Source organism: Diadema antillarum, unplaced genomic scaffold, assembly GCF_040938485.1.
Source record: "Diadema antillarum isolate AM-2024a unplaced genomic scaffold, OU_Dant_1.0 seq00000889_RagTag, whole genome shotgun sequence".
In the NCBI taxonomy this organism is placed as follows: domain Eukaryota; kingdom Metazoa; phylum Echinodermata; class Echinoidea; order Diadematoida; family Diadematidae; genus Diadema; species Diadema antillarum.
The window spans coordinates 1,549,899-1,563,970 of record NW_027271753.1 but is presented as its reverse complement, the minus strand read 5'-3'; the positions used below and the strand labels follow the sequence as shown (position 1 = coordinate 1,563,970).

At 38.0% G+C, this 14,072-nt stretch overlaps 1 protein-coding gene across 1 annotated transcript in view; it reads right to left on the bottom strand.

The window, feature by feature from the left end:
• Positions 1 to 5,315: 5,315 nt before the first annotated feature.
• Positions 5,316 to 14,072, bottom strand: part of LOC139740873 (BTB/POZ domain-containing protein 17-like) — a 35,503-nt gene continuing 26,746 nt past the window's right edge. Inside the window, exon 3 of the mRNA XM_071651457.1 lies at positions 5,316 to 7,319. Within this exon, the coding sequence (XP_071507558.1) occupies positions 6,228 to 7,319 (1,092 nt within the window). The 3' untranslated portion in view covers positions 5,316 to 6,227. The remainder of the gene's footprint in view (positions 7,320 to 14,072) is intronic.

Here is a 14,072-nt window from a genome sequence, read left to right as displayed (position 1 = left end):
TTCAAATAAAACCAGCATACCGAGGTACCTACACTCATCACACATACACATCAGTGCCTTTACGTGCATGCTTACATACACATAAACATAAATACACTGACATACACATGCTCATAAATATAGGTTTTATGAGAGTGTACATACCAAGAGACAGGTACACATAAAAACACTTGATACGCTCATAACACTCCAATGGATACTCAAATTACCTTGACATTACTTCCTTTGTATCTGATGGTACAAGAAGAAGACTGAATGTCAAACTTTGTATGACTACGAGAAAGAATCCTCAAGCCCCAACCATTCGCAATGGCAAATTAATTGAATAATTGTGTATTGCATCACATTTGCAGCAAAGGACTCCATAAGCCTATTTACTATTATTACTCAACTACATGTATGTGCAATACCAGAGTAGTGAATATCAATCTGAATCAATTGTGAAGTCATATCTGAATCAGGAACTATGTCATCATCAAATTATATGACTGTAGATAAATACAAAACAACACAAACTGTTGAGCGCAGTGGACTAGAATGTTGCCACTTTTGACGCAGTCACTATCTGCTTTTCATTTATATTTTGATGAAATTAATTCATTTTCACTTCCAATGCTGGATTGACCTTTACCTCTCTTTGCACACAGGAAATATTTTCCAATCCATTTTTTATCTATATTACACCAAATAACATCATTGGATTTGTAGGCCTACATAGGAGAACTTATGGCCAGAAAACAACAATGTAGATAAATTTGATGACTAAATTTGATGACCTTGATCTTTCACCTAGCACCCCTGTCATTTTATGCAAATAATGTTAGATCTATTTCTATCACTTCTACTGCATATTACCTACATGTGTTGCCATTCTATTATTTATAAGTAGAAGTCATGGCATTTTACACCAAAGTACAGTGACCTTTGAAATTGACCTTCTTTTCTACTGCCACTACCAAGTAATAATAATGCTGCCTCTTTCACCTTTCACGACAGAGGCATAAAAGTAAACAAAGGATGACATAAAATATCAGGACAACACCATCTCAACACAATCACACAAGATTACTTTAACAAAAGTGTAACTATCACATTTATTGTTCTGCTGAAAGTTGAAGGCAAGAGATCAATCAAAGGACAAATAAGACAAGCATACTTGCACACATTTTCTAACCAGTACAACTGATGCAGTTACAGACTGCTAGTCCACAAACTACGCATTGCTTGCTCATATTTATCACTCGGCAACCATTTCCCTCTCCCCTTCCCCTTCTTTATACTTCTATTGCACACTTTGGTATAAATTGTATACCATCTACCTAACGAGCAGGCAGTAAGCAAGCCTTCCACAGTCCTTACAAGCTCATCAGATGATGGAAATCACCACAAGAATGACATGGACCATATTTGGAATCAATTGTAGTATCCTGTTTGGCAAAGAGGAATGAATATACTACAATTTACATTTGTTAGCTAGCCCTCTGTCTTCTCTGATCATGTGGCAGGCATATTTTGGAAAAACTTGAGGCTGAAAATGTTCTTATTTCTCCAAAAGATTCTATAGCATGTCAACAAATCAATTGTTGTTGCTTAAAAACTGAGTCATCACCTACAACATTATTTCATACTCTTTACTGCAATATGTTCACCAATTTGCATTTGATCTGCTGGAGTGTTCTTTCGTCAAATGACACAGTTGTTTGGTCACTAATAGTCAGGCGGAATAGAGATTAAATATTACCCTTAATCCCTTTAATCCACAGCCTTCTTGTCGGACTGAGTCACATTGTTATACCTGAGTGGGCTGAATAACTTTCAAGTTTGAAGGAATGATAAAAAAATCCAAGTTACAGCATATCACCTGGGCACATTACAGGTCAAGACTCCCCATCCCCACCCCCCCCCAAAAAAAATCATAATTAACTGGTAAACCTCCCTTTAATAGCTACTGACAACATTTGGTAAACATGTGTAAAATCGCGAGAGCTGGTTGTGAGTTTATCAGTAAGGAATTAACATTCTCCTTGATTTTCTTTTTGTTTCCATATATGGATTCACTCAACTTCTGTTAACACAACATCTTCTTATCATATAGAAATCATCCCATGACTGGCAGGAATGCTGCTGCAATTCAATTACCTCAATTACCTCATAGGCTGCAATTGTGAGCTGCAATCTGCAAATTTTCATTCAATATCAGGACACCAATTTCACACCAAACAATATATCATTGGTCCATCAAATACCCAAAATGACAGATTGTTTATAGTTACTTTGTAATAGGCTTACAGAGAGTGTTCAATGTTATCGCTGCCATACAAGAAGTACTTTCATCTGAATAAAGTTACATACACCATGTTGATGTACTGAGTACAATGCCATTACTGTAGTTCAGTAAGATGAACTTTTGGGGTTATACCAAAAGCTGGTCAAAAGGATTACAACCTTCCAGTTCTTCATTTATTCTGTTTTGATTTTCTTCATTTCATTCTAAATGTCACATATTGATTTCATCATCAGTAAAGCTGTACATACTCTGTATAATTAACTATTTTCAAATGACACAATATGGCACATGTATTTGACAGCTCCCAAATCTAAATGATTTGGTTTTTCATATCAATGACTAGCTATCAATGGTCCACATAACTGGGTTCTGTCACACTACTGTTCACAGAAAATCCATTTATCTCTTGCCTAAACAAAATGTAAAGCTAACACCATTTTACTTGGAATTAATAAATCACAAATTCTGCATATGTGTATGACTTTCAATCCATTTGGTCACCTCATTCAATATCTGCAATGTGTCCAAAAACTAAACCAATGCATTTTCAGAGTTTTACTCTCATTGCACAAGAATCAACATTAACCCGTTGAGGATGAGTCCCGAATATACTCGGGCAGGTGTCTATGGGAAATGCTTGTTGTAGCAAAATCAGTCCGTCCTCAACGGGTTAATAAGAATTATTAATGATTGATGGAGCATCATTTAGCTTGTTTTGTCCAACAAATCTTGGCCCTGTTTTATGAAGACTTAAAACTGATTATATAGGAAGTAAGTCTATGGCAGCCTGTGTGTTATGGAAATTTAAAATCAATTTTATCTTTTGATAAAACGGGGCCCTTGTCATTCTCAAACCATTTATGAAATTGATCAAATAAAATCATGGGAACCTTTATTACTTTAAAAATTGTAACAAAGAGATGTGATCCATTGTTAGTGTTTTATATGGCAGAGTAAAAGACTTTTTCTTTTGAGTCCTTTGTTAGTCATATACTATTGTTTCAGTTGTAAAATTTTCAAAAGCCTTTTAACTGTTCAATTTCCAATTGATTTTTTAATTGGAAACACATTTTTGAACATGAAGGGTCTTATTTCTTTCTCTCTCAATCTCATTGGCAATTTCCTTCTGATTTCATACAGATTTAATACCTTGAATCTGTCCAATTTAATCTTTCTTCAAAACAAGACATACAGGAATATTCAGGTCCCAACTTGATGATGAAAAGATGCTACTATCTCAGCTAAATTCCCCTAAGATTTGATGGGTTAAGACACCATTAGAAACACAAACTTTGCATTTTTTTTGTGTGTGTGCCTTCAATATACTCACACATACAATAGTCTTAGAAATTGTTGTAAACTAAATTTTTGTGGAGTCATGATTTGGAAACAAACAAGTAGGTGTGAGCCGAGCCAATGCGGGGAGATTAACCTCATGGCTTGCGTTAGAACAGTTTAATCTTGTCTTTGTTTGCACAGCTGTGAAATTTGCCTAAAATGACCTGAAACGAGGCAAAATATCTGAAACTTTCTTCCCCTCTTGTGGGTTTATAATCTACCAGGGAAAACAGGTTTATCAATACATTAACAAATTGAAGTCAGCAGTCAACTTAGATTCTAGTAATGGTGATCTGGCAATGAAGTTTCACTTCCACATAACAAAATACTTTTGCTATGGATTATCAATAACATTTACATGGCAGCTTTGATCACAGAAACAATGGATCAACTACAGCACCTCCTTGGTTGACAATAGACCTGTTCTGTAATGGATTAAAATCTTATGCATGATCTGTTCACAAAAGTTGCCCTTCACAACACAAAGCTTGCTGAAGGTTTCCCTTCCTAGCAACAACTAAACTCTTTATGTGCCATGTTCGCAGGTCCGACTCAGTCGATGGCGTGCCAACTTCACATATTCTGCTCAAACCCACAAACCCGCCCAAACCGATCGATAAATAGCCAAATGCCACAGTACAATGAAAGCTTTTCTCGCGCTTCCACTCGTCTCACATATAGCTCGCATTTTATGTGGTGATTGACTATCAAGTGGTGTTCCCTAATAGATTTGCGTGTAAATTCTAAGTTTCTGTCAACCGCTGTTTTGTGCGCAAAGTCATGCCCGTATAGTAATGTAGCTACTGGTCATTTCAAATAAAACAATCATCGATTTGTCATACAATTTTCATCAAAGCAAAGCTTCTCATTTTCTCTACAGCTCTGCTCACTAGATGTCCAGCTTAACAGAAATCTGTATAGAAGTTACATAGATTAGAAAAACAGACTGTTTTCTCAAAGCATGACTACATTGTTGTCTCAGAATAATGTGGCATAGAGGGGGTTTCAACCATGGCACATAAAGAGTTAAAGGAATTATTGACAGTTTCCTGCTTGACCGTCAACTGTAATGACAAGATTTGCCTCATGTCCATCATACCATTATGGTTTACTTCAGTGTTTCATCAACGTTTGCCAAGTGTATGTTATGAATCTAAATCAAGCTGGGCATGTTGAATGCAATAAAGTGTTTATGTTTAATACAGGAGTTCCTGCAAGGAATTATTTTAAAAGATTTTTCACACCAGTGAGGTCATGTGTTTCACTCAGGCAGTGTGTAAATTTGAAGCATGTGGCTCATCATGCTAAAACCATCAACCAAACACAACACCTGGGACTACTAAAGCAACATCAAAGTCACGTGGTTAGAACAGCTACCTCAATCCTACCACACCAGTTGATCCAAAAGACAATCAAACATTCAGCACTGCATTCACCAATATTAAACTATATTTCATAATTTGTCAACACTGTGGTGCTGTTGATATACTGCTTTCACTGAAATCAACTATGATTGCTGAAAATAGCCATCCTTTTGGTTTGCAAAATGATCATTCCTGGACAAAATCATCCATTCACACAATCTTGCATTCCACAGATCTCACCTGTGACCCTGGCATGACATGGCACTACAAAACGGAATAATTTGGTCAAAAATGAAAACTCACTCTTAATTCTGTGTATCGTTACACTATCACACATCACAAATCAGTTGACCCCTGCTCTGTTTGAGTGGCATCACTCAGAACATAGTCATCAACCAGTAACTGGCTGAAAATATTCAAGTGTTTCCAACAGCTTGTGACAAATAAGTGCTCAGTATGGAGATATTAGACTGCCCACACTCACTATTTACTCAATAAATAAATTAATAGCCTACCTAAGCAACTACGAATAATAAATAAGGTACAGAGTATCATACTGGACTAACAAACATTCAGATTGTACATTGCACAATTGAAAGAAACAGGTACCAGCTCTCATACACATGTATAGTAGTATTGTTAATATCTATCGTAGATACTTGCATCATAAGATCACTTGACATAACATGTCACAACACACAATTTGCTCAATCTTACTTTGTTTTGCTTTGTTATCATAGGCTTTGTGTCCTATTCAAAGGATCTGATCTGCATTGTGGGTTTCACCTTCATTGTTTGACGATATTGCTACAATGTCAGCACAGTAATTCCCGACTTAATAAAACCACAAAAGCTCCACAACGTAAAAAATTGTCCAATACGGAGAGGAAAATGTTCAGGCTTTACTAACTTTTCTCCCTCCTTTCAGTAAATCAATGCTTTCTCAATCACTGTCAAATCAATTCATCTCTAGCTAGCATCCACTAAAACCACACAGTTATTGATGGTTACATATTTGGTCACTAGTGTGTTCTCCTGGTTGGATTGTCTCAAGAATGTTCAATGATTTAGCTGACTTTCTAGAATGCTCTTTTTTTTTAATCATTGCTCAGAATCGTTCACAATGGTTTGAGCTTTGTGTTAAGTGTGAACACTTCACATTACTATTTAAACACGTTCTACCCTGTAACATGAACACAAGCAGAAAGATTTAGGCTTCGAGGCAATCAGTCTACAATTCACTGGAGAGGTTTCAGAAACACTTGCACTACTAACTCATCGTTCACAACATACTCGGGATTTGACGACAGTTCACTCAGAGGCACCTTCTTGTCAATGTCTGTGTCCGAGTGATAGCGTGACTTCGTGAAGTTCTTCTTGCCCGTTGTCACGGCAAGCACTCGTGAGTCATTCACAACCTGGACCATATACTCGATTGGCCTCGGTAGGTCCAGGACCACGTTTGAATAGAGGATCATGCGGAAGTCATCGTTGTTTGAAGTTGACCCCTTGGGGTAGATCTTAAGTTCCCAGTCCCAGCTGGAGTGGGGATAGGATGAGGATCGAGTCGAAAACCGCGGCATCACCTCCTGGAGTTTGTTGAACTGGGAATATCCCGAGAGAACAATTCTTTTGTCCCATCTCAAGTCAGTGTAGTTCCTCAAGAGATAGCTTGTGGCTGAGAAGTCTGTACTGCTGCCATGTGTTTCTAACGAGAGAGCATGATATTTGTACGCCTGCAGCAACGGCGTTGCAAATAAGGACTGAAACTGACTGACAACCTTTAGACTCTCCAGTTGCACTAGCTGCTCGGGGGTCATCATCGGGAAGCGTATGTGGGGGAGCATCTCCTTGAGGAGGGCCTCCATCTTCTGAGACCTCTCTGGGTGCTTCTGGGACTCCAACCACTTGATGACAGCCTTGAAGACAAAGAGTTCATTCCTGACGGTGAGGTGTGAACTCTTCAGGAACTGGACCAGCTGATCTTGGTCCAGGGCCAGCCACTCGGCGCTCCAGTCCGGCTTGCTCATGATGTCATCTGCTTTGGGAGACAGCGCCTTGATGCAGGAGGTGATGAGGGCTTGGTGGTAGCACTTGGTGGCATACTGGTACCAGATGTGGAAGACATCCTTCAGAGGCAACTTGGGGATGATGCTGACTGTGGCAAAGTCCACACACACACGGCGCAGGTCGCCAACATTGTACTTGTCAGCCAGCATCAAGATGGGTAGTGTGTTCTCAATCGTCAAGACGATGTGGCAGGAATACAGGAACTTCAAGAATGCAGGAAATACATCTATGCATTCGGGCTCTTCCACCAGCTCAATTTCCTGTTAATGACAACAACAAAGAAAAAGATACGTAACATTAGCAGAATATTCAATCAGATTACGCTTCTGTGAATCATCTGTATTTTGCAAATACTTCAAAAAGAAAAATACACACTTGATTTGTTTTCCTTTTGTACCAACATAATGAAGGGCATCATACACAAAGAAATTGTAGGCAGGGCTCGACACTAACTTTATTTTTCGGTGGCCCGATGGGGCCACCAAAATCATCAATTTCAAATTTTTGGTGGCCCGAGAGAAAAATTTGGTGGCCCGAAAAAAAAAAACATTGATAAAAGTCCATTTTTTTTAAATAAGTGGCACACTCACTGCATGCATTATGCATTTCCGGCGCAAAAAGTTACGAATTTATTGACACACTTTTCAAAAAATTCTGGTGGCCCGAGGTGGGCCACCAAATTTGCCCTTTTCTGAAATTTGGTGGCCCGACTTTCATTTTTGGTGGCCCCGGGCCACCGGGCCACCGTTAGTGTCGAGCCCTGTTGTAGGTATGACATAAAGAGATGAAAACTGAATGAAAAACCAAGAATTTTATCATCTATTTATCTATTTATCAGTAATAAATCATCACGTAGCTCATTTTGTTTGTGGTGAAAGAGTCTTTGCTAGTCCAAATAAAGAGTGAAGTGCAACAAATTGCTTGTTTTCCTCAATTACAGTTCAGTTCCTCTTTTATGAATGTCTGTTCTTGAAAGTTTACTTCTGCCACTAATGGTTAGACATGTTTTGTTTCGTTTTGTTTTGTTTTTTCATTATGGTTGACTACAGGAAGTATGCAGGTCAGTTCTAGATCAGCTCAAGCTCATCAAAGTATAACCTCTCGAGTAATCCTACAAGGAAAAAGAGGCCTTCTTCGCTTACAAACTGCCCCCCCCCCATCCCAAATTATATAACAGGCTATTTGAAGGCAGTCCTTGGAATTAGAAGGGTGATACCTGAAATTTGAACACAGCAGTCATGTCCATACATAGTACAAGTTTAGAATTGAGAAATGCGAGTATCCATGGCTTATCCTTGTAAAGTTGCCAAGTACTCGGGTTGTGGAAGGGAACTCCTTCTAATGCCTCCAGAATTAGATCAACCGCTGCCATGGCAACCGAGAATTTTTGGCAAACCTGCAACAGTCTGAAACTCATTGAGTCTTCGGCTGTGTGTGTTTGACGCATGATGCAGGCAGTAATACATAAAACAATGGCAAATGCACTTCTGATCAAGTTATGCACGCAAGTATGGGAAACCAAATATGAAAATGTCACTACAACACACTTATGAGAAGCTCACTGCTACTTCAATAATAAACTGCTCATGTTTCTAACCAACTTGGTCTGAGTGCAAAACTCTAACATGATATGGTACTCTAGTAACAAGTGCTTAATTTACACTTTGACAGCATTGTGATGGTACCAATGTGAAAAATTCTTACATCTCAACTAAGCTATTTAAACTATTACATTGTATTTCTGTGAATTAGTATGGCTGCCAGTAAATGTGACGTGATTGTTGTGATATGTCTGCCTTGTGTGCTGTTAAATTTGAGCTCAATAGAGAGCTCATTTGACTTGAAACCCTTGAACAGCCATTTCATTTTATAAAGCAGAGCTGCTACTCAGACTTTTCCAATCCATGAAGCCAAGACATTGTCAGGACTTGAATGACAGAAAGTTGAGCAAAAATGTTCCCTCTACTCATTTAAGTTATGCTGGCAATGCAAACTATCTAAAAGAAATAAAGACAATAATGCCTGTGGCACCCATCTAGGGTAAAAACATGAAAATGAAACTGAAATCAATATCAAAACACTCCAGAATGGGACAGACATCAGCTTGCCTTCGACTGGTCACAAACAACAGAGGCATGATGTACTCATCTGAGCGTTCAATACAAAATGGTGTTGAAATCTTGGGCAAGGTGTGAGCACTGATTGTGTGGATACAATTTTCATCCTTGAAGAGACGTGTCATGATCATTGGTGGATATGTATCGATTGTCACTGGGTGTAACTGATTACACAAGGAATTAGGGTGTTGTGGTACCACCACGTCCATCTTTTTGTACTCGGGTCTTTGGCAAACAAAATCTCTCAGGGACCTGTCAACTGTCAATGTACAATAATAATATATTTGTAGAGAGAATAGCAGATTGTATACACACTGTAGTCACAGTGCAAAGATGATATCTTTGACATGCATAAAAGGTGCAGACAACTGCAGACAGGCAAGATATGATTGCCAATATATTATGTATGTTGAATATATACAAACCTGTGAATACCTAACACTTAACAGCCTAAATTCTGCAATGTAACAAATGCACTTGACACATTATGAAGATTCTCATTTTAAGCTTACGCTTCAAATCTGGCATCAGGAAAACATTTGAACTGACTGCATCCATATAATTTACACACCTGGCCATGAAAAATCCTCATTCTGTTATATGGGACTGACAGAAATAATAATAATAAGAGAAATAATGAAAAAATGCAAAGTGGCCACAGTACTCAGACAGTCTGAAAACACACTAGCAAAACAGTCACTGCACTCAGACATTCTGACTACATACCAGCCTACAACAAAGGTTGGTTTGGGGAAAAAAGTGGTTGTATTGTCACAGGCAAAGACTACTTCTTGATACAGCTGGGATATGACGTCTGTGCTCTCTATGAACTCATGTACTGTGTACATTGTACATGAGCATCATCGTCGACAAATTATGCACAAGAATTAACAACCATAACTGCATGATGAATATACAAACAAATGATTTCAGTCTCTTCTGGGTACAAGTGCAAATCAAACACACAGCAATAAGTCTTTTCACTCAGAAAGCATACCTCATAATTGTAAACACAGGAGAAAATTTGCAGCACATCTACAATGTAAATGGACTCCTGTATTCATGCACACGCTGTACTGATTTCGAGCTCAACAGTTGTGCCCCAGCCTCATTCAACGTGTGTGCTGACTGCTGAAATCCCCCCAGTCGAAAGAGAATGGGCGAACCGGTCGAGCCTCGAAAAAGACAGAGCATCAAATATTCCTCTCCATGATGAGATGCACGGTAATGACACATCAACCATCTTGGCGGCCTCCGAACAGAACTCAACAGAAATGATTCGGTACCTGCATCATTTTTCCTAATCACCCAACCCGTTAAAGCTACATCACAGGGTACATTGACATTGTAGGAGCAACCCCAGGTATAAAGTACATTGTAGGAGCAACCCCAGGTATAAAGTACATTGTAGGAGCAATACAATTACATAGAAAAAACAATAATTACAAAATATGATCTGTAGACTAGTGGACTGAAAATGCAAAATGAATTCAAAACAAAGTGTATTGTGTTGATGTGAGCTGATATAGCCATATGAAAATATGAGGAGAATCACCCACAATATGTTGAAGAAATACAGTACACTTGAAGAAGAAAATTGGAGAGCTCTTTGAATGCTATGTGATATGTCATGTTAGAAAGAAAGAAGTTCTGGGAGATTGTCAACTAACAATCAATGTTCCACTGGTATCCTTTTAGAACCTCATCATATAAAAAGAAAAAAAGTACAGAATTTATTCACGAATCTCCTTGAGGAAATAATACTGTAAAACAAGGAATTTTCGTGTGCACTTTAATTTCGCGAATTTCGGGAGCGCCAAGATTCGCGAAATTAAAATGCACGCGAAAGTCCATGTTTACACTATAATGCATTGAACGCCAGTGGCACTTCGCGAAAATTTCATGCCACGAAAAAGGCTGTCGGCTCCAATTCGCGAAAAATTCATGCCGCGAATATATCATGTTTTACAGTAGGTCATCAATATAATGACCGAACAGTGCACACATACCCATGTGCACAATGTATGATTTGTCAAGACAGACTTAAAGAGGAAATCCATCCCAAAAATAAATAAACTCTCAATGACAGAGGAAAAATGTCTCCACAGAACATTCCCAAAATGACAAAAATTGGGCAAGAAAAAAAGAAGATATGACAGTTTGAATTTTCACATTCTTTCACAAAACATTGAACTAGTCCTTATGAATAATATTAAAATGAACAAGTTGATGTCATGCCCTCACAATTTTTCATGTGCCATATATGAAATGCAGAAAAATTGTTATTTTTCAGCTAATACAGGTATATGTAAAAGCCTTATTTCCATACCAAATATTTCAGAGTTAACATTTTGAAAAATTTTGAAATGTCAGAATGTCATAACTTCCTTTTTTTCTTATCCGAATTTGATCATTTTCGCATTATTCTGCGAGGAATTTTTTTTCTCTCTTTTATATGAAAAAGACAAAATTCTGGAATGAATTTCTTCTGTAAGAAGATCTTACAGCCATTGTGATAATTTTCAGGAAAATTATTAATATCTATTCTGTCTTCACTCTTCAATGTTTCCAAAATGCAAACAACACTTGCAGAGCAATTTACTCGGTTCCTTTCACAATTTTATTCCTTTTTAAAAGATTTTCTTTTGTAAGTGTAGTCCCCTGTGAGGTTTGCATTTTACCTTTAACAGCTCATTGCCTACTTTAAAGGCCTTAAATGTGTCCTGTTTTGGACCAGCTTTAAGAAAACATTATGATAATGCTGTATTTTGAGACAGCTGAACATGAATTTGATATCATGTAACTCTCCTCCCTGCTATCAAATTTGTAAGTTTATCATCACACCAACACCTGTCTGGAATTCTGACTCTCTTCAGCAAAGGGCGTGGGGGCAACATAATGACATTTTCATTAGATTACATGGCTGTTTCACACAGCTATGTACCCTCCAGCACTCCAAAACAGCATGCACAGCCACACAGAATTGCAATCATCACAGAGGTTCTATGCCAGCAATTTTGTACATGGTACGACAAGCCCCATCAGCACAGAGTCTGCTATCATTCCAGAATGTGCAAAAAAAATTGCTGCCTATGAAATAAATAGGATTTCAGGAAGGGTATCATTTCTGCAGAGTTGCTAGTGATGGTGCAAGACAAAGCATCAAAACAAAATTTGTTTAAACACTATGTGTTTTTTTAACAACATTGTAAACCTGATATCAACATGCCATAATTTTGAAAATCTGAGTGACCTATCAAAACATTTTCTGCAGAGAATATCAACCCAAGGATGAGGATAAGGTGATTTTGTTATAACACACTTTTTCCATAGACACCTACCATACATATTTGAAACTAGTCTTCAATGGGTTACTATTGAGCTATAAACCACTACAATTGTATGTAATTAAACTACTCCACTGACACTGAACTAGTGTTGAACTCTATTCTGATAGCTTAGCTTTTAGAAATGAAAGTACTTCTCTGTTTTTATGTACATGTATCACTGCTTACAAAACCCATGGCATTATTTGTTTGTTTTGTTTGGTAGATAAAAGGATATTGATACCTATCCAAGGGTACACCTGATATGCGGAAGGAACTAATAATTTTTGATCAGTTCTGTTTTGAACCAGAGCAGTATGCAGCACGGCAAGTACACTCTAGCTTAATAGGGATTTACACCCAGAAGTTGCATACACACAAGCATGATATACAATGTGTACATTGCATGATGTATACAGTACATGTATGTACCCCGTAATCAAAATACTGTATAACAACTTTCATTACCTTTACTTTGGCATACCAAGTCATTTGATGCACAGGAATGACACTTCTCAGGACACATTATATCACTGTCACCCATACCCCTTTTGGGTCACCCATACTGCTTTCTGTAATTCCTCTGGCTTGGGCCAGGCCCAAGCTAAGTCGTAAAATTTTGAGTTAATGAATGGGTCGGGCCAAAGTGGCCTGCGCCAGGAGCGGGCTATTTTGGCGCTGCTGAAGCTAGCACCAGGCGCCGGCCAGGCTCGGTCCAGGCTCGGGCCTGGCACCGATTGAAGAGTTATGAATGATAGCAGCACCAGGCTCGGGCCAAAATTGCTAGTTTGAGACATCTTAGGATACTGTAAAACCAGAAACATTTGAGGCATGAAACTTTTGCGAATTTCCATTGGCATTCAATGCACTGTGTAGAAAAACCTGTCTTGTGCATTCACTTATTGCAAATCTTGGCTCCTCACGAAATTCACAAAAGTTTCATGAATGCCAAAAATTTCTGGTTATACAGTACCTACTGTTCACAAATAAAATGTATCAGCAATCCACGGGTTCATCACACATTACTGCTTTTCTTATATCCATATGATCGGTTCATGATTGGCTGAAATTGGCCAACACTATGAACTGTCAGTGTATGGTGGTCTTAGATGCTCTGGAATAATGGACAATATGTAGGGGTCTTCCCTACTCATTCTTTTTCTTCTTCTTCTCTCTCTCTCTCTCTCTCTCTCTCTCTCTCTCTCTTTAAACTCACTATGACAGGGAAACAAAAACCAAAAAAAATTATCAATTTCTTTGTCTCTTCTTGGCAGATTTCTTTACATATCCAGCAATTTTAAGACAACAATTTCATTATTTTATGGTGGTTAAATACTTGTAATAATGGTGTAGGAGAGCTGAAACATGTGAAAATATCTTGCTGCAAACTAAAAAATAAGCAAAAAGTATCATTTTGAGGTTATAAATGAGGTGGGCACCTAATCCCTTCATAGCCCAAACATCCTCATATGAGAGATCTCAAATCTGGAATATAGTAAACAGCAAAATTATTCCTACCCTTGAACATTTTCAGTATTTTTTTTTCAATTAAAAGTGAATAATAAGATGA